The sequence below is a fragment of the Opisthocomus hoazin genome, chromosome 2 (genome assembly GCF_030867145.1).
Source record: "Opisthocomus hoazin isolate bOpiHoa1 chromosome 2, bOpiHoa1.hap1, whole genome shotgun sequence".
NCBI lineage: Eukaryota > Metazoa > Chordata > Aves > Opisthocomiformes > Opisthocomidae > Opisthocomus > Opisthocomus hoazin.
Window position 1 is genome coordinate 84,228,089 of NC_134415.1, and position 21,434 is coordinate 84,249,522.

At 34.7% G+C, this 21,434-nt stretch overlaps 1 protein-coding gene across 2 annotated transcripts in view; it reads left to right on the forward strand.

Moving 5' to 3' along the window:
- Positions 1-21,434, forward strand: part of ASCC3 (activating signal cointegrator 1 complex subunit 3) — a 307,731-nt gene that overhangs the window by 222,365 nt on the left and 63,932 nt on the right. For both annotated transcript variants that reach the window (XM_075414315.1, XM_075414316.1), the window contains exons 21-30: positions 996-1,221; positions 4,879-5,033; positions 8,763-8,861; positions 9,336-9,504; positions 11,412-11,632; positions 13,022-13,107; positions 14,616-14,782; positions 14,934-15,079; positions 15,188-15,308; positions 17,536-17,678. In XM_075414315.1, coding sequence (XP_075270430.1) covers positions 996-1,221; positions 4,879-5,033; positions 8,763-8,861; positions 9,336-9,504; positions 11,412-11,632; positions 13,022-13,107; positions 14,616-14,782; positions 14,934-15,079; positions 15,188-15,308; positions 17,536-17,678 — 1,533 coding nt within the window. The remainder of the gene's footprint in view (positions 1-995; positions 1,222-4,878; positions 5,034-8,762; positions 8,862-9,335; positions 9,505-11,411; positions 11,633-13,021; positions 13,108-14,615; positions 14,783-14,933; positions 15,080-15,187; positions 15,309-17,535; positions 17,679-21,434) is intronic.

Here is a 21,434-nt window from a genome sequence, read left to right on the forward strand (position 1 = left end):
ATACCATTTTTAGTGAGGCAACATGGTTGTCTTCTCAGATCTTTGTAAATTGTACATGTGGAACCAGCGCTACAAATTATGATTTTTTTTTTAATTGGATAGTGACTATTAAGAAAATCGTTCATCCTTTCTAAGTAAGAGAAATGTGCTTCTTTAGTAACATGTGCTTCCTATCATGACCAAATAATTTTCTATTTTTTATTTCTGTTGGCATTGCACAGCCAGTAGAGAATGATTGTATTCTGTTCAATGAATCAAGAACAGAATTGCTAATCCAGGCATAGGACCGGTAGGTCAAAAAAAAAGAAAAAAACAACACCAAAAAAACCACAACCTCATAATACATCTTGATAAGTTTATGAAAGGAATGTCATAACTTACATTTTCAGGATGACTGACCTCATTCAAGTTTATGTTAATAATTATTTTTCAAAGTCCAAAGCAGGTTTATACAGTTTAGTTATACAGTAGTCTCAGAAGATAGTAACATGTTAAAAAAAAGTCACTACTGTTAAACCTCTGTGCAAATGTTGTGAAATTCAGTGTGAAATGGAATGCTATTATTGAAGTACAACTGAAGTGAAAAATAAAACTTGAATTTCCATATAAACTGAGTTTTCAGGTGTATATTATATGGGAGAAGAAGGACGAAAATCTGAAGTATGTTAAGTGAAGTTGTTTCAGAAGTGAGAGAGACACAATAAATTTAGAATCCCCAGTGTTAGGGTAACCATGATCAAAATTCTATGGCAGACCTGCCACTACAACTTCAATTAGTTCCACATGTTTCTTTTCATAATTTCTATAGGCTGTCATGAGGTAGTTCTGCCACTAGACAGTGATGGAAAAAATAGTTTTCAAGAGTTTTTAAAAGAAGTTTGAAAAGAAAAATCTATTGTTATGGTTTGTCAAAGAGGAGTGTATGGGAACCCTTTCATTTTACAAAGAATACTTGAGAGAATTACAACATTTTTGCTTTTTTTTTCACTCTCCAGAATGCAGCTCGTATTGTTCGAGCTCTTTTTGAGATTGCCCTTAGGAAACGTTGGCCTGCAATGACATATCGACTACTGAATCTCAGCAAAGTCATTGACAAGCGGCTGTGGGGCTGGGTTAGCCCTTTGAGACAGTTCTCAGTGTTGCCACCATCCGTCCTCTCAAAGTTGGAAGAGAAGAATCTCACTATAGACAAGATGAAGGACATGAGAAAAGATGAAATAGGTGAGAAATCAGCAATGCTGATCTACTTAAACTATTAGTAAACAATGGGCAAATTAGAACTTAATCTGAGCCATTCACTGTAATATAGCCACTGTGGTCTGGAAGCCATATAGACACATTAATATGGTATTATGGTCTGTCCAATAAAGGTTTATTCAGTCTCCACAGCTTGTAATATGGCACAGCTTTGAGGGTGAGGCTAGCCCATGTTCTGCCAACCCCAAAATACATGTGGAATGGAGATGTATGTTGATATGTATTTACATATATATGTGTATCTATACATATTTATGTTGACCTGTCCTTTCCTGCTTGCTCACATTACATAATACACTACCATAAAAGCCATCTATTTATTTTTGCCAGTTGGCAAAACTATGGCCTTTTTTATTGAAATACTATTAACATGAAAAAGAATAAAAGCGAATTATTATGTCCTGGTATACTGTCAGTAAATGGCCTGCTTCTGAAACACTGCATTAATTTTCATTGAACATGGAGAATTCATTGTCACTGGTGTCATTGCAGCAAAACCTTAATGGAATTTTTTAAAGGATTTGACACTTCAATAATGAGAAAATCCAAAGCCTACTGATAGACATAATGACAATTTCTAGTATGTGTATATAAACTGTTGTGCATAAACTGTCCACCAGCTGGTTGAAGTTGAAAAAAAAAATTGCTTGTAATGTATTTCTTTTTCCTATCTTAGGGTATTTTTTCTAGTCTGGGCTTTCTTTGCACCTGTTATTGCCAAGCTGTTGAGAAACAAACTGCCATTTTTAAAAATATACTATTTTTACAATAAAAATGCAATTTGTAGTCACTGCTTTTTAGAAGTTATGATCTCTGACTTGATATTTCTGTCATTTGACAAGAGAACTACATTCCTAACCCAGGAAGCTTTGTTACATGCCTAATTTAGGTTGGAAAAAATTGAATAAATATGTAAAAGTTTGCAGAGTTAGAGGCTAGATTTTTATATAATAAGTTAAGCCAAAGGACTATGAGAAAATTTTTAAAGCTTAGTGCATTATAAAGTAATTTTGAATTTATTTAAAATATAACATTTTATTTGAAGTGCTAGCATTATTGTGCTTTTCTATTCAGAATCATTATAGCACTGTTTTATTCAGATTTGTTAATATGTTGTGTATTTGTGCAGTCTTTTTAATACTTAATATTATTTTCCGTTAACTGTATTAGTGCTTTTTTCCTTTTTTTATGCTTCTTTCTCCCCATACATGCCCTTGGAGAAGCAAGAAATTTTGCATTAAAATATAAAACTGGTTTTGCTTCCTTCAGTGTAGTGGAACTAGTATAGACAAGATGGAAGTGTATCAATGTATACCTATAAAACATCTAGTTTTCATTTATGTTAACTTAGTTTCAAAGTAGATGAGACTTGCAATTTGACTGTGAAAACAGGTTATTGCTGACTATACATAATGATATTTCATGTTCTTCAGCCTTATAAACATCAAAGCAAGTTGATCTGTGCATCTCTGTGAAGTACTGTTACTTGGCATACTTCGTCCTTTCTAGCCTCTCTTTCTGAGACCATATTTTTATTTGAATTCAAATCCTTGAGGAAATGAGACAAGGCACAGCTTCCAGGTGCTGCCTTGTCCTCTGACTCCATCGGGCTAGTTTCAGTCTTAGCGTTTCTTCCTGTTTAAATGTTATTGTGACCTTGGAGAGAGAATGAAAAAGACAGGCGTTAGCTGGTTAACTCAGTCCATGGCCTAGGGAGAGATAAAAGCAGGAGAAGGCTGCCAGCTCTCCCAGTGAATGAAGAGCGCATTGTGTGCACAGATCCTGGATTCCAGTGTACCCTGCATTGGTCAACACCAATCTATGAGCTATTGCAATATAATCATGGAGTTTCCAGAAAGTGATAGAAATCACTGTGTTACCTGAGATAAACATGAGAATTGTTGTGGAATAAGCAAAATTTATTCTTCTTTTGTTAAATATACCCATTTTTTCAAATAGTCAGCTTTTGCTCAGAAGGTTTTAATATTTCTTAAATGCCATTGATAGTTTCTCGTCATGTGACTATTTAAATAAAAGGGGGGGAGGGAATTTTGTGATATTTCATAGAAGTTGGGAGAGGAGCTTTATCTTCCCCTAGTATGTAAGTGTACAAAACCTCAGTGCTGTCCCGTACACAGTTCACCTTGCACATCGTGCTACAGAAAACAATTTTTGGCATGAAAAAGTCTACTTGCCTGCATAAGCTTATTGAGTCATATATTTGAATATTTGGCACCTACCTTTATTTAAACACAATTTCTGAGCTTCTTCCTCTAATTGCAAAGGCTACTCACTGTGCAAGTATGCTATAATACTGGATATATCACCAAGTTGTACCGATGTAATTGTTTTGGATTTCAATAATCCACTTTCTGGAGGTGCACTTATTTTACCAACTGCAAATTTAATTAAATATGTGTTAAAACTTTTGCATTAGGGATTTGCTTCTTAAGCAAGATCACCACTCAGTACTTTGGAGTAGAGATAAACACCTATGTGAGGCAAAATCTACCAGTTTGTTAAATAAGAAAAACCGAAGAAGGAAAGTCAGGATCAGTATAAAAAAATCAGCAATTGCAAGATGTTGTGGTCCTAAATGTCATGCAATAGCAAGATAAATTTCATATTAATTTTTCACTTTGCACATAATGCAAATAATAGGAGGTCTTTTTTTTTTTTTTTTTTTTTCTAATGGGAAAAGTGTGCACAGGAACCACATAACGATACCAGAAAATACCGTTAGCCATTTGTAAGGTAGCTTTTAACAGTGAGTACTTATGACCATTACAATTAAAATCTAAAATATACTCCACATAATTATATAAGCAGTTTCAGTGAAAATGTGATAAATCAACTGTCTTTCCTTAAATAGATTAGAAGGTGCAATATTTTTCAGGAAAAAAAGAAATCACTGCTACATACTTTGTTTTATATTTAACATGAAGAGCAAGGGAACAGAGATTTCAGCTGTCAAATATGAGTAGGACATTCTTTTTAATTAATATAATCACTTTATTGCCTTCTTACCATTATTGTGATAGAAGATAAAAAACATTGCAACATTTAGCTTTTGCTTTGTGTCAGTTACACACTGGTGTATTCTGAAAGATCAGAGCTGCTGTGAGATGTTTACTGGTTTCATGCATTTTTAAAGCTATTAACTACCTTTATTCGGTTCTATGAAAGTGTTCTGTCTGTTTTGAATCACTGCACAGGAATTGCAGAAGTTCAAATGTGTGCCCTTCATTAAGTGAAAGGTCAGTATTCATGCTTTAAAAAAGAATTGTATGGCTTGGTAAGAGCCTGGTCAAAAAGTCAGTAAAGGAAAGGGAACTAGCTTGACATAATATGTTTTCAGTGTGAATTCTTAATAGTTATTTTAACCCCTTAGTTATAGCCAACAGAGGGGTTAATACTGAGTTTTCTAGGCTCTAAATTGCTAATTCAAGTTAAGTATTACAAAATATTCAGACATGCCAGGTCAAGAGAGTCAGACATTTACACACCTAAGAGCAAAACAAGCAAGCCATAACACTTCTCTCTAGAAGCCTATTTGAAAGTCGGAGTTGTATTGTTTTTCCTGGAAATGCAAATTTGTTACACCTAATGTTTTCTTGGCAGGTCATATGCTGCATCATGTGAAGATTGGGTTAAAGGTAAAACAGTGTGTCCATCAAATCCCCGCCATCATAATGGAAGCAACGATTCAGCCAATTACCCGCACGGTCCTCCGAGTTCGGCTAAACATCGCTCCTGACTTCACATGGAATGATCAGGTAAAAAAAAAAGGAGGTGGAGGAAGGACAGGAAGCATTAATTTAGCTTCAGTAGAGGAGATGATCACAGGGAGTCCACAGCTGTTTGGATAAGAAAAAAAAATACTTATTTTAGCTAAAAAGCAAATTTGATAATAAAAAATTGAATGACCTTTAAGACTTTGTAGAAGAAGGCACCCAGAGATCATCTTTTTCTTTCTGTTAATTGTTACAGGATTGCACTGTTTATAACATGTTGAAGCAAGTGCTTATACTGACTATTAATAGTAGTTACACACAGGTTTGAGTTATATGCCCAAAAAGGAGAAGCAAGAAAAAGGGAGACACGGATAGCTCTCTGGACTATGAATGAATGTCAAACACAGAAAATACAGCCTTTAAATACAGTTCATGTATGCGAAGTTCTGCTGCTCTTTATGACTTGACAAATGTACACTCACAATATCAGTGCCTTTTTCTCTGTTGGGACTTGTCTGAACAGAAAAACTGAGATATCTTTGGAATTGTATTAATCTATATTTTGTGGTGCAAATTTATATGGAAGGACTTGTACTAGTTGCGCGTTTAGATACACCCGCACCCTTTGATTCAGAACCTGTTGGTTAGAAATAGATTTAAAATAAATCTAAATGAAATACAGATGTCCACATGGGGGCATTGTATTCTTGCTGGTACTTTTGAAACTTTGTACAGAAACAAGGCAAAGATACCTCAATGGGCAATCATATTTTTCTTTTTTCATGCTTAGGAGATTTACGCTTAAGATAAATTATTCTGAAAGGAGGATACTGAGTATCTTGTATTAAGAATAATTTTTAAATCCCTTAGATTACAAATTTACCTTAATCACAAGTAAATCAGAGTTTTATTCCACAAACATTTAGATTATTGTAGAATTCATTTTTGCTGCCTAAGTGCTCTTTCTTTTCTTTTGGAAGTTTCATCTAGTTAGCTTATGAATGGGACAGTAATGACCAAAATACAGAAAGTTAGATTTTGTTTGCTACCTGGATTTATTACAGAAATATTTGAATGGTTTCCTAGCATGAATTATAACATTAATTACTTTTTGCTGCCTTATTTATGTGCAATACTTCAGAAGGCAAGCAAGCATTACATTTTAGGATTGAAATATTTTTTTATTCAATCTTTCATCCACTTTACCTGTAATCTATTAAAGACAAAAAAATCCACAACTGTTCTTCATATTGAACTGTATCTTAATACAAAGTAATTTCTCAATCCATTTTTAGATTCTTCTACAAAATCTAAGTTCTTCTATATTTTTACAAATGGAAAAGGGATCCACACAGAAATAGACTCTCTAATTTTGATTATAAACTTCTAAAGTTATAGCAAAACTACAGAAAAAAACTCTATTTTCTGCAATGACCCCCGACACAATTTTGTTAATGGTTGCTTCAGAATCATTATGATCATTTTATCAGTTCAACTTATGGAGATATTTTTGTGTGAATTTGTATATTGCTACTCATCAAAGCTTGGCAAACTTTTTCCTTCTTTTTATTTTTGTATGGTAGCTGTTGATTTTCTTGTTTATTCAGTAAATGAAACTTCTATCAGAGTAAATAAACAAAAAAAGCTGTTAAATTCTCATAGTCTCTAAAAATTAATACCCATTTTTTAAATTCAACCATTGACACTCCAAAACTGCTTCTCCGTCATCACACAGTATTTTAGCAAGCTATTCAGAAGCAGACTGTGAAAACTTATAGGTATAGCTGTTAATTGGTACAAAAACTAGCTACCAAAAAATTCTATTCAAAGAGTGGGAGTAGTCAAGTAAAATCAGAATACTAAAAATTTACATACCATACTTAACTGAAATACCTCATTTGGCTAACATTTCATGGTTTTAACACTGTTCTTTTACCTGGATACTTAATTCTAGAATGATCTCATCACAAATTTTGTACTTACCTTTACAAGAGAAAGAGGATATGGTTTGGTAGTCATGAGATATGACATCATATTAATCTTTAATGACTGCAGTTTTCAGTGCTGAGCACCCTTAAGTTCAGTAAAAAGCATGTGAGCCATATCCTAGTGGAAAATTCTTACTATATTGTTAGAAGCAAAGGACTGTAACCATACCCAGACATAACAAGTAAGCCTTACTGCAGCCAGGAGGAGTCCAGCAGAAATACAGAATAACGCAAGGAGTGTTAATTAGCCTAGTCATATGTCAGACATGCAGTTTTAGCGCAGTGGTTGCCCAAAATACAGGTACGTGTCACTTCTCAAGTGCTCCCCAGAGTTCTTGAGAATCGTTACTGCAGTGCGTGTTGCCTTCCCTGTTCTCATGTTGCCCTTCTCTCCCCATGCAGCTTTGTCACAGGACTCTCCAAAACTAAGATACCGTTACAGTTAATAATAAAATTTCTGAGCTTTGAACTTTATCACCTTCCTTAATTCTTTTTTCCTCTCTTAAGTTCTCCTAAACCCTGATGAAGTAATAGTCTCACCGTAATGTTTCAAAATGTCACCTGCAGTGACCTGTGTCCTTTCAGTTTCACTGCTTCAGTTCCAGTGAAGCTGCTAGTGAAATTCAAATGTAAATGAATAACAGCATCTTTACTCTCCATCTACTATTGTGCAACCGTGTTAAAAAAGAAACAAAAGCACCTTAGTTCTATTATTACTACATATTTTTGTCATCAAAAGCCAGTACAGACTATTTCCCAACACATACACGATAATGAATTATGCTGAAAATAATGTATGCTGTGTGAATCAATACCAGATTCCTGTAGCGTCAAAAGTTCCATTAGAAGCAACTATGTGCTTCGTGCTCTTTCCTGTTAACTAAAGTTTAGGAATAATTCCAACTTTTTTTTTCATCTTCATACTGGTTTTGTACCTTATAAAGTCCTCATCAGAAATATCAGAAGTCTATAGTCATTTAATAGCTTGTCTTCCATATTCCTTTACTATGCATTTTTCTTCTCTTCTTCTTTTCCTGGATATTTAAGTAAAATGCTTGTATGTGGCACAAGTCATTTGTTCTGACAAAGAAACCAAAATTCTTAACTGAGCATCCCACCTAGCCGTGATTTGTGGCTGGCATAGCAAAATAAGGTACACAACAAAGTAAACAAAAATCTCGGCTGGAATAAATTGTTGCCAGATGGCATGGGAACCACCAGGAGACAGCTGTATTTGTGTTCTCGCTTCACCTGTAGCAATGACTAGATCTACAGCCTTCTGAATCCACTTACTTTATCTTTCTAGAGGAGAGGGGAAGATTGAGAGGAGGAGAGAAGAACGTCACAATTCTGTGTCCAGTTTTTCCCAAGAGAATGTTTTTGACTGAAAAATGAGCAGTGGATAGGAAAAGACAATCCTCTATACAGAATCCATAGACAGAAGGAGGAAAAAGGAGGAGCCCTTTTTTAGGAGCCTAAAGGAAACCCTGGAGTTCAGTCTATTTCTGAACACCTGAGGCACTAACTTCAGTTGTATTTGTATCATATCTATTTATATTACATGTACATTAAGCAAACTCTTGTTGAAGCATAATCTTTAAGTAGACTGATCTAATTAGAAATGTTACTTTGCTCTTAACTCTTGATTTCTATATTTCTATATTCCTTTGTAACCCTACATCATTTAGAAATATACCTGATGCACTCAGCAAATCTAGAGAATGTCATTACAACTATAACAAAGCTATCTTTCTATGCTTCTATGACTTTTCTACTCTTAAAGGTACATGGCACTGTTGGAGAGCCCTGGTGGATTTGGGTGGAAGACCCTACTAATGATCACATTTATCATTCAGAGTACTTCATCATTCAAAAAAAACAGGTAATGGATTTCATTCGGAATCTCATAGCAAGACAAAAATAAAGTTAGTGAGATGCAGATTTGTAAGGTCAAACAGTATTTTGACCTAGGCAGATTTTCAAATCAGTAGCACAGCTTTCAGTTTCAGATGTACATGATAAGCTTGGACTTCCACAAAGACGTTTTCTAATCTCATATGGCCCTTTTTCTCCTCCTCCTTTGGTGGGACAGTTATTTCCAGGTGAAAAAAGAAAGACTGTAATGATTTTGCCTGTTAAAGATAAAGAGCCAGCCTTATTTTTATCTTTTAAGTCCATGGAAACAAAATCCATTCCCAGTGGTGAAATATTTTATAAAGATGTGAATATTTTGCACATGGAGTTGCACACATACTTTATTGCTTTGTTTTCGTAATGCTTATGGAAGTGAGGTAAACTGATTTTTCAAGTTGCTGATTTGTCTGTGCAATAATTATTCTCTACATGTTTGCATTAGGTCATTACTAAAGAACCTCAACTGCTGGTGTTCACAATCCCAATTTTTGAACCACTTCCTTCTCAATATTACATTCGAGCTGTGTCTGATAGATGGTTAGGAGCAGAGGCTGTATGTATCATAAATTTTCAACATTTGATTCTTCCAGAGAGACATCCACCCCACACAGGTAACATCAAATTCCAGTATTTTGTTTTAATTCATCTTGCTTATATTGATTTTCCTTATGATAGTGCAGAAAATCTCTTAGCTTCTGCTTCATCATGGAAAAGTATATGGAATGTCACTTTGTGATATATTTGTATTGTTGAGACCTTTTCTTCATTAACTTTAAAGCTCTCTAAAATTTTAAATTCCTGAACAAAAAGCAGCTCATTTCATCTCAACATAATACTAGCCTTTTAGTTACTTCGGGTTCTCTATAAATCATAGGGAAATTGAAGCTGTCATATAAAACTAAGCAAATCTCTGTGTTACAGTATGTCTTATCTTAGTGCTTGTAATCCTTACATTTCTTCTGGACTGGTTAAAAATAATCTTAGAGTGGATGGTTGTATTATAAATGCCATTCAGCAAAGAAAAAATAAACAGTGAAATTTTTGAAAATGTGAAACGTTTTACTATTTTTATGAAAATAAATTTATCATACTGTTACAGTACCAAACATCATCTTTCAACTCAGCACTGCTGATCAAGTCATGGCCTTCCCCTCCCCCTCATTTTTTAACACTTGGCACAGAAACATATGTTTGTGTTTTGCTTCTTTTTTTCTGGATACATAAATTGCTTTATACATTCGTTGTGCCTGATGTCATTGTAAAACCTTTCCACTGTAATTACATTTGGCTCATCTAGCAGTCTGTGAAGTGAGTGCCTTCAGAAATACTCAGTTCTCATACGGTGTTGTCCTTTGGCGTGCATAAATTCACATGTGTTTGTGAAGCGTTTAGCTATTGTTATGCTGTACCTTCGCTGTCTAGAAAAGCATGTGTAACCTTTTTATCTAATTGACTGATCACTGACTACTATTCAGAAGAAACAGAAAGATATTTACACATCACCAGTTATGGAGCCTCTAGGATTTATGGTAATTGATTTCAATTCCCATCTGGTTCCCACTCAACAATGAAGTACGTAGAGGCCCTGCTAGGCAAAAAACCCTCTTTCTCCCCAACAGAACCCAAGAAATCACAGTTTCAGTGGGAATGATGAAGCAGCCATAAGGTATTGGTGAAAAGCATGTGAAGAATATCAGGCACCATCGCCTCAGTAGATTTTATGACGCCCATATCATACCTTAACGTGAAGCACCCTGAAAAGACAACGAGACCTCCAGCCACAAAAAAAAAAAAAAACCACACCAAACTTCAAAGCAAGCATCTGCATAGCAGAATCACTGTAGTTTCCTTAATTTGGTAGGATTCCAAATCCAATCTGGTTATATATATCATCTTCCAAATTCCAGGATCTCTAATTGTTTGGATAGCAGATGCCCTCAAGATATATTGAGAGTCATATATTGAAAGGATGTTTGTTTGTTTATTAAGATTATGTCTTTAATTACATGTTTAAAGGATTAGATGCAAATTTCAGTTGTGCTCATCTGATTTCTATTACTCCATCAACTTAGAAACTTCAAGGAATCCTTCCTTCTTAAGTAGATTTTTACCTTGAATCTGAAATATACAGACTGTGCTGTCCTTTGACTCCACATTCTGTTATCATAAGAAGCTGGACATATATGTAACCTAATACAGTGAGTTTAGAACTGGGTGAAAAAGAAACAGCTTTAAGAAAAAGATTGATTTATGCAAATGGCTGCTTCACAGCTATCAGAGTACTAACAACAGTACTAGCAGAAATACTTCAGAGCTATAAAATCAACTTTTCGTTATTCCTCATCAAAGTTAACAATGATCCAAACATGGACTCTGTGTCATATGAGATACTAAGTAAAACAATCTCCAGTGTAAGTTGTTTTCCACTAAAGTATTTGTTAATATCTTTATCTTCATAATAAACTATGTTATGTCATGGCATCTCTTGTCATGCACTTACAATTATTTTGTGTTTTAGAGCTTCTGGATCTTCAGCCTTTGCCTATCACAGCCTTGGGACATCGGGAATATGAGCTCCTGTACAAATTCACACACTTCAACCCTATCCAGACCCAGATATTTCATACACTTTATCACACAGACTGTAACGTTCTTCTTGGAGCACCTACAGGTTCTGGAAAAACTGTTGCAGCTGAATTAGCCATCTTTAGAGTTTTTAACAAGTATCCCACATCAAAGGTTTGTAAAACAGGTTTACTAGAATCATTTTGTGTAGGCATGTTTTCAGTAACACAAAAGCCTAGAAAAAGACTATGCTAAACTGACTTTTGCTTTCTCCAATTTATACCTGTCTGGATACAAAATGGTACTGTGTTATGTACATTATGGTTTTATTTCAGCTTTATATATTAATCAGTGTACAACTAGAGTTAAATCTAAAAACATGACATACAGGCGTGCTGGATTTCCTTTTTTGTACTTTGCTGCATTTCCTGCTTTAATCTCCTTCTACTAGCAGTAGTACTGTTTCATAGCTATTAGTTCTGCACCATGTGGATACAACTAGCCCAGTCTCTCTCTTATTTAAACAAATAAGTTGCAATTAATCACTACAAGCCAATTTTCTGTTCCAACTTGCCCCTGTGTTTTATTTCTTAAATTGCCTAAAAGCTGAACTCAGCTTTTGGGGTTTTGTTTTCAAAGGGAAGCTATACCTGTATCTTGACTTAACCCTCCTCTTAGTTAACCGCATTTTGGCTTTAAAGTCTTTGGAAAAGATATTTGTATCTGACTGTGAGATTTAAGCAAAGAACAACCTTTGAAATTAACAGACCTCCTGTACATAAATCCCTTATTCATCTTGGAGATTTCAATATCATCATGTAATTTGTTGGCCCAAGCGAGGCAAACAAGACAGTCATACATTTTCAGCTTATCTGTTAGACTTACAAAATAGCCAGTTCTCAAAGGAAAGTATCTTTTAGGTTTTAATAAAGCTGAAAACCTGCCTATATATTTTAAAGAATGTTTGTGAATTCTTCATGTGTAGTTTCTTCATATTCAAAAGCTTCAGAATATTTAAGCACAAATCTGTAAATAAATATTTTTTCTACGTGTCAGAGTATTCCCCCCCCTGCACAGCAGACTTCTTTGAGGAAAATATTGTGACATCTTGCTTAAAATAATAAGCTTTTAAATTTGATTGGTAATGTTTTAATAATTTAATGACATAACCAGAAATCAGGTAAGATATTGCTTGCTGGAAATTCTGATTGTTTCTTTTCTAGAATATTCACTTGCAGATTTTATACTCCTGGCAAAAAATGGCATTATTTTTATAAATGGGTTTTGATATTAAAAGTTGTGATAAATACTTCAATTTCAATAATTTATTCTTTCTTAATTTATTTGCTTGTTAATGGCTCAGGAACAAAGCAGTATTTTCAAGTGTTAAGTCTGTTTTAAATATAATCCTGTTGTAGGTCATTTAAGGAACACAGGCCTTAATCATTTTATAGATAATGAGTATGTTCAGATCTCACAAGTATTAAATTATTGTTTCCTTGTAGATACACTTGAATAAAGGTTTCTTGTTTAACTTCTGGTTTTGTGACTTTTCTTTTGCAGGCAGTGTATATTGCGCCCTTAAAAGCACTCGTTCGTGAAAGAATTGAGGACTGGAAAGTTAGGATTGAAGAAAAACTTGGTAAAAAGTATGTTTCTCCTTACCTAGTCAGAGAAATGAGACGCAAAAGAGCAGCCCATCAAGTATGAATAAAATCTACAGAATACTTTTGCGTATTTGAAAATAGGTTTTGATTGTATACTAGCCTTCAAATTTATAGTACTTAATAAAAAAATGCTATCAGCAGTCATTGTAGTGATAGCAAAATCAAAACTAAGAAAGGGATACACTTTGATACCCAGCTATTTTCATTTTCATTACTTGCCAGTATAACAAATATGAAGCTCTGCAGTATCTTTGGAAATAGAAATTGCAATCCAAAATAGGCTTTCTTTAGAAACCTCAGCTATAAAGAACTCATAGGAGTGGCATGAACTGTGTACTAGTATTCATATATTGTCCTTCATATATAAATTAGAGATCATTTTATTCCTTGGTAACATTAATTTCTTGCTGATCTTTTCGGGTGTTGCCATTACTTTATGACATAGAAGGTATATCAGTCATGATGATGCTTTCCAAAATTACACTTTCTAGAGTTAAAAATTATATCCATAGGATGCATTATGTAGGGCCTTTTCCTTTCCTATATATAGCTGGTTTTTGTAAGTTAAAGCTGAAAGCACACCACAGATTTCAATAGAAAGAGGTGCTACTCTGAGTACATGAAATTACCCGTGCGATTCCCACTATTATAGCAGTGACTTATTAATTGGCAATTTTTTTAATGCTATTTTAATGGCCTGTGAGGATAAATTATTTGCCACATAATTTTAAAATATTTTCAGGTAATGTTTCCTTTTTGAAATTTACTCTATTACTTGTGACTGAAGTTTTGAACAGAAGATACAGAAGTTATATATTACTTTGAGAAATTTTTATTTGATGTTCAACTGGATGTAGAATGGGTCATAGAAATGTCAAAAATTCGTTATATTTAGACTAAAACAATGGATTATCTCAAATGCTTTTTATAGAACTTGGAAGGGTAATAAGGCAAACAATTGGGAAAACTCTGCTAATCTGCCTAAAAAATGGCCTCGGGATAATTTCTGCTCCAGTCTTAATGGAACTTCACCAGCAAATGCAGATACACTGCAATCGAGCCTCGTTATTCAAACCAGAGACCTATACAGAATAACAAGCAGCAACTTGGCAGCTTTCTAGAAAGCTCTCATCCTGGCTGTCACAGGATGTTATGGTTCACATATCATACTAAGATTATTATACTATCTTCATTTTGAAAAAATTAACCATAGGTGGTTTGAGACTCATATTCGCCCTCTTCTTTTTATATGGTTTTGCTAAGGAATGGTATTTGGTATTTGTATGGTATTTGCTAGGAAAACAGAGAGACAGGTTTATTTACTTAAAACAGTTTTGAAAATCCTGTTAGAAGTATTTGACCAGAAACAAAATGATTTTGTTTAATTTTGTTTCTTCTCTCTTTTAAGAGTTAATGTTTAGGAGTTATTATTTGAACGTTAAGATGTTCTAAAGCTTTGTAAAGCCAAGCCACAATCTTCTTGATTACAGGGTTGTAGAGCTGACAGGAGATGTGACTCCTGATATGAGAGCTATTGCCCAAGCTGACCTGATTGTCACTACCCCAGAGAAGTGGGATGGTGTCAGCAGAAGCTGGCAGAACAGAAGCTATGTTCAGAAAGTTTCCATTCTTATCATAGATGAGATCCATCTGCTAGGTGAGCTTGTTTTGTTGTTTTTAATCAGATTCGTTTCTAAATTTGAAGAAGCGTGCTGGTATTTATGACGTCTTGACATCATGAACCTTTTCTTTTGACAGCTGGCACCTTTTCTTTTTCTCTGTTTTTCAATACACTTCTCATTTACTAGGGGATGAGAGAGGCCCAGTATTGGAAGTCATTGTGTCTCGAACTAACTTCATCTCGTCTCACACAGAGAAGCCTGTGAGAGTAGTTGGTTTATCCACTGCTTTAGCAAATGCCAGAGACCTTGCTGACTGGCTGAATATTAATCAGGTATGAAAAATGTTTCAGAGGGTAGATATGTATTTGTGCTGCAGAAGAACAAAATAGCAATTTATAAGATAATTCTTGGTTAAACTTGAAAAAAATGTTTTCTTGTAGATGGGCCTGTTCAACTTCCGACCATCAGTACGCCCAGTTCCCCTGGAGGTGCACATTCAGGGCTTCCCTGGCCAGCATTACTGTCCTCGCATGGCTAGCATGAACAAACCTGCATTTCAGGGTAAGCAGCAAGCTCCTAGATCTTTTCCTTCTTTCTGTAAAATAGGAAAAAAACTTTGAGCACTTTACACAGTTCATTTGCAGCACATTTACAACATGTGTTACTGTATGTACTCTTGGCATGTATAGGGGGAATCTGCTCTGCTAATGGCCCAAAGCTATTTGTCTGGAACATAAAGTGTGCTGCAAATGCAACATATAACAGAAGAATGTAATGTGTTTAGAACAGAAGAATAAAATTCGTGCTAATGAAGGGGAAATAAAATGTGTTTTCTCTTAGTATTTGACACCATAAAGAAACATTTGTGTAAAAAAAACTGAAATTTATAAAGTAATAAAACCATTCATATTATTAATCTGCTGAGGTATTTTCATATGGACCACTATATATAAGCATTAAAAAATTGTGAACAGAAGTTGCAAGTCGGGCTAACCTCCTGTAATACTAGTTTCAAAGCAATAATCATAAAATTCAGGATTTGTAGTGCATCCAGATATGCTTCTGTTTTCAATTTTTTATTCTTAACAAAGCTGGCAAGCAGGATAGATGTAAGAAAAACTCTCGTATTTTATTTGAACATGTTTTGGTTTGGTTACATAAGGAATATTTATGATATCAATTAAAAATAACCTCCAAAATAAATTTTGTGGTGTGAACTGCTGTTGATTGTGAGGTGACATTTGTGAGGTGACTTTTTAGCTGCTTTAATTAGTCTTATGACAGAAGCAAAGTATTGATTGTGGACTAGAGACCAATCTTGACAGCTCAGATTATTTACACCTCCACAAGAGCATTGTACAAAAACACTAATGAACAATAAATCTGTCTTGGGCTGTTCTGCCACACCTGTTCCTGAAGCAACAAAAATCCATTAGATGCTGGGCTTTTAAAATATATAGATATATTGACATACATAGTTGTAAGGTATAAACATACATCAATTATCCTGTTTCAATAATTTCACAACTATATAGTGTGTGTATATGCAGGAGCACATGGTTGGTAGTATTCGTGAAATGGGGAACAATATGTGATAGTGGATAGCATGAAATAGTTTTTAGAAATTAACAATGCATAAATTTACTTGCGAGAATGAGAATTGCACGAGAAAACACACAACTGGAGTTATAAGAGATTTAGAGAGAGCGTTTGAAATTCTACTTACACCTGTTTGTACTTCTAGTGCTTGTTGATGTTAGAAAATCTGTAGATGTATGATTTATTGAGGGCTTTTTTCCCACTTGTTTGACTTGGTATAGTCAAGGTTATTTTCACATTTCCATGGCAATACTTATTCTTGCAACCTGAAACTTTTCAAACATGGGCTGAGCAAGAAAATATTTTTTTTAAAAGTCCCAAAACATAATTGGTTTAAATATATCAGTAATTAGTAAACAACAGAAACAAAGTTCTTTTGTACCTCAATGTCCACTTTCACAGCAGCTATTGAAAAGTCACTTCCTACCTTTTTTACCTTTTCTGGGTTAGGTAGATTGAAGTGATCCTTTGCAGGCAGACATGAGTTTATGCAGTCTGAGCTCTGGATCAGGCAGAAAGCAGATTTTGGACCTTGATGGCACTTAGCCTGAGATAACATATACCAACAGGGTAGAAAAAAGTAACATACATACTAGGCTGAGATAGAGAAATTCTCAAGCCTTGAAGTTTAGAAAGCTTGTCCATGTTTTGTGGTGGTTTAGTGGGGTTTTTTTCCTGACTGCTTCTCTTAATTAGCTTACAACTATCACTGAAGTAGCAGGACAAATTAACTCAGACTCAGCTAAGCGTAGTTATATGGTCTTTATTTGAGCGATGGTATATGCTCGTCTCAGTTTAGGACGAGAGGCAATGGCCTCAAGTTGTATCAGGGGAGGATTAGATTAGATATTAGGAAAAATTTCTTTAGTGAAAGAGTGGTCAGGCATTGGAACAGGCTGCCCAGGAAGGTGGTTGAGTCACCATCCCTGGAGGTGTTTAAGAAACGTGTAGATGTGGCACTTCAGGATATGGTTTAGTAGGCATGGTGGTGTTGGGTGGATGGTTGGACGTGATGATCTTAGAGGTCTTTTCCAACCTATGATTCTATGGTTCAGTTGTATCTGTCTGGCAGAACAGAGATATCTGTATATCATCTGCAGAGAGGTGTATCAGCTGTCTAGTTATTGCAAAGAGAAACTATTTTTTGTCATTAAAGGACCTAATTCTCAAGTTCTGTTTTCCTCAACAGCAATTCGGAGTCATTCTCCAGCCAAGCCTGTTCTTGTTTTTGTGTCATCCAGACGTCAGACAAGGCTTACTGCTTTAGATCTGATAGCTTTCCTAGCCACTGAGGATGATCCCAAACAATGGCTGAAGATGGATGAAAGAGAGGTAGAATCATTTTACCTGCATTATTTGTGCTTTTTTTCTATTTTATTGATGTTTGTTTGAAAAGAAAATACACCTAAAACAAAAGAGTCATTTGAGGGTAGATATTGAAATAGGCATGCATATGCCAGATTTCAATATGTATTAAAACTAATGTCAGCATTAAAACTGTCTAAACATCTTTGCAAGATCTGAACTTTAGAACACAAACTCTTTTATTTTTGTTTTTCCTGCGTATCTATTATTAATGCTAGTTCCGTTGTTCAGAGAACTTATATCACATGGTACACGTCCTTGATATAAAGATAAGACAAAGAATAAAAAAGAAAGAGGACTAGTGTTCTCCAAAGTTTACAGCTGGAAATCTGTGATATACAGATTTGAGCTGGAATTTAAATCAAATGTCTTTCAATGTTTTAGGAACAAAATCATCTTTCACATAAGATAACTCTATGCATAGAGGATTGTATATATGCATATGTATCTGTATGTATATATGTATATACATGTGTCTATCTGTCAGTATTCAAACGTATATATATACATACGCTGCAGAACCAACCGTTTAGGAATGGTTCAGTCTTGTGTATTAATGAAATAAATCAATGTTATTTAAAAAAAAAAAAGATAGTTTCTACCAATATCTTTGTTATAAGAACAGAAAGATTACGGAGTCAAACAGTCAGATGTTAAGCAATGCTGGAGTAAAGGTTTAAATTTTTATTCTTCTTCAAGCAATATAATCTTTAATTACATTTTCTTCTGTTGTTTCTCAAAAAAATCCTTCTTTCACTTATTGCAAAACATGAATGATGGTCAAATCATAAACAACCATTCAATATTCTCTTTTATCTGCATGCTTCAAAATGTATACTAGATTTTATTTACTACACTTGGTTCTGCACCTGCAGAATTATTTATTCCCTTCTGGACTAACAGTCCTGATTATAGCTTATCATTGCTTCAAAACAATTTTTGGTTGATATTCAGATTTCCTGGATTTTTGGAAGTTAGCTTTCTCGAATGGTTGCATAGGAATTCTTCTGCATAGGAATTTCTGTGATAATATAGGGCCAAAACACAGCAAAATGCATGACTCATAAATGCAAGATCCAAACTGAATATTGTATGAAAATTTATATATCAGCAGTTGTGTGAATAGTTATACAATTGTATACCAAGAATTATATGCCAGAAAGTATAGGTTTTTAGAAGAGTTTATTTGATTTTGTTTGCTCTCTGCAAAAAAATAGTGTGATTTTTCTGAGATAAAGCATAACATCTGTATCTTTCCTCTTTTGGATGGACTTTAAAAGAGAAAATGGATGTCTTGGCTGATAAACTACTAATACTAAAACATGTCTTAATTTGATGCTGCTTTTCTAACTGTATAACCTCTATTTAATGTTTTCGTGAGCGTAGTAGAAACATTTCATATCAAAATTATTGCTGTGTAGTGCTCTAGTACCTTGTGCTAGTTTACTGTAGTAATCTCACCTACAATTAGAATATGCAACATGCAGCTTGCCCAAAATGACTTGCATTAATATGAATAGCTTCCCCATGTCCTTTGAGCCACTACTATCCTGAAAAGAACTGAAGCTTCTTCCCTTGCTGGAAAAGGGTTTTCTATTAGGAGTCTTTGAATTTCATATGTTTCAGAATAAAGCTCTGAAGGTTTTGAAAGAGGAGCCAACAAGGACAAGCAGACTTTGCATTTATTAGTTCAATAACATTTGCATATGATTTATATTTGAATTAATAAGCTGAATGTTTGGAGCATAAGGTACCTGCCAAGTTACTCAGTTCTGATTACGTAAATGTAAAAGACTGAGGATTAAGTCCTAAATTGTTATGTCTAACCACTATTATGCAGAACACAATTGTGTTTGAAGTACCCACAATTTCAAGTGGACATTTCTTTAGGTAATTATGGGACCAGTTTGTAGTTTTGTGTTTCAGATGAGCATGATTAGCCTGAATTTCATTTGACACAGAAGCAAAGGACAAAGCTATAGTAGTGCTACATACAGAGTGTATGTACTGCTTAATTATCCATAATAATTCTTTTTTGATTGAAAAATTCTAACTTCAAGTTATATTAAAGTCAGGCGTGGACTAGGTGAAGTAGACAAATTTCTCTCCATATTGCTGTAGCATTTTTAAGTCTTAAAAGTAGAACTAGCGAATACTTACTTTATAGTAGGTATTCACTAATTTATAGTAGGCATTCCCTGTCTTAAATACGCCCAAATAGTTGAAGTGTTTCCCAATTCCATGTGGGATAAAAATGGACCGGTTAGAAGAAACAAGTTTTTGTTTCCTTTAAACAATTTTTTTTTGTTGCATGTCAGTTTTTCACATTTGTTTTTTGCCAACCAATGTTCCTTTAGGGGAACTTACAGACAAATGACTTTATTTTCAAAATACTTGTAATTGTTAATTGTGAAGTATGTTGAGATATAAGAGATTTTTCATAAATGGGTGTATACAAAGTTTACAAGCTTTACAACAGGCCTTGGCATTTTTCTTCATTCAGCCTTATTTGTATGATATTTATTTTGGCTGATATAACGTTCCTTTGAGAACTCATTGGTTAGTTTTGTTTAATGGTGTAATTGGTTTTGCTACATGGTGGCCAAATGTTAGTTTATGTTTATGTTAGCTTCCCACTGGATAGGCTTCATAAGGCTTCTTAAAATGCTGGAAACAATGCCATCCATGATAATATCTGTAAGACTGATATTCAGGTAGACACAGATTCTTCCAACCATTAAAAGTGATTTTTCTCTGTTACCCTGCATGGCAGCTTTTCTGTGATGATAACAGACAGATTCAGGCCTTGTCAGGGAGGGATTGGAGGGGGCAGAGAGACTGGTACTGCATCTTTGGTACCTGTTTATCAGCTATGCCATCATCTTAGCTTCCCTCATCTTCTCTGCAGAGATTCTCCCTGTAGTGGCAGTGTCAAACCAGGCTCTCATTTGCAGCACATGAAGGGTTCTGTTCACAAAACTCCAGACTACTTCTCTTCACCAGTACTCTCGGATAACAAGCAAATCCACCCCCATCTCTGCCACCCAGCTCCAAGTATCAAATTCAGACAGTATTTCAATCAGTTATATTTCAAAGGATGTGAACTTGTATGAAGCTTCTGGAATACATATTTGTAAGTATAAATGACATACAGAAACAACCCTTCAACTCTTGCCACCAAAGTAGACAACAGTATACCTGGGTCGTGGAGGAATCATACAAGATGTTCTTTCCCTCAAAGGAGTCAGTAGTCTAACAAGTGCAACTGAATTGTACTCAAGAAGGAATTTTGTTCTACATCCATCTACTGAAAATATACATTACAGGCAGCTCCATTCGGCTTTGGAGATGATTCTTCCTGGATGCTTTCCTTGAATGTCATGTCTGATGTACAGTTTCCTGCTTATGCCCAAGTTCGTACACTATTCAGAAAGCGTAAAGGTATTCAGAAAGTTGAGACAGCAGTCAGTCTTCATAAGACTGAACAGTACTTGATGAAAATTGCTGCTTCTAGTACTGATCAGTTTTCCAGTTCTGCTGGACCTGTTGTTGCACAACAATAGTTAGATCTGTTTAATAGATTCTATCCAACTAAGTTTCAGGCTATGTGCATGCTTTTTTATGAAGAAATGTGCACTCAGATACCTCGTGCCTGATTTAGTCTGAGCAAGGAAGTCTCCAGTGATGTTGAAACACCCTTCTTACTGAGATTTGTAGCTGATA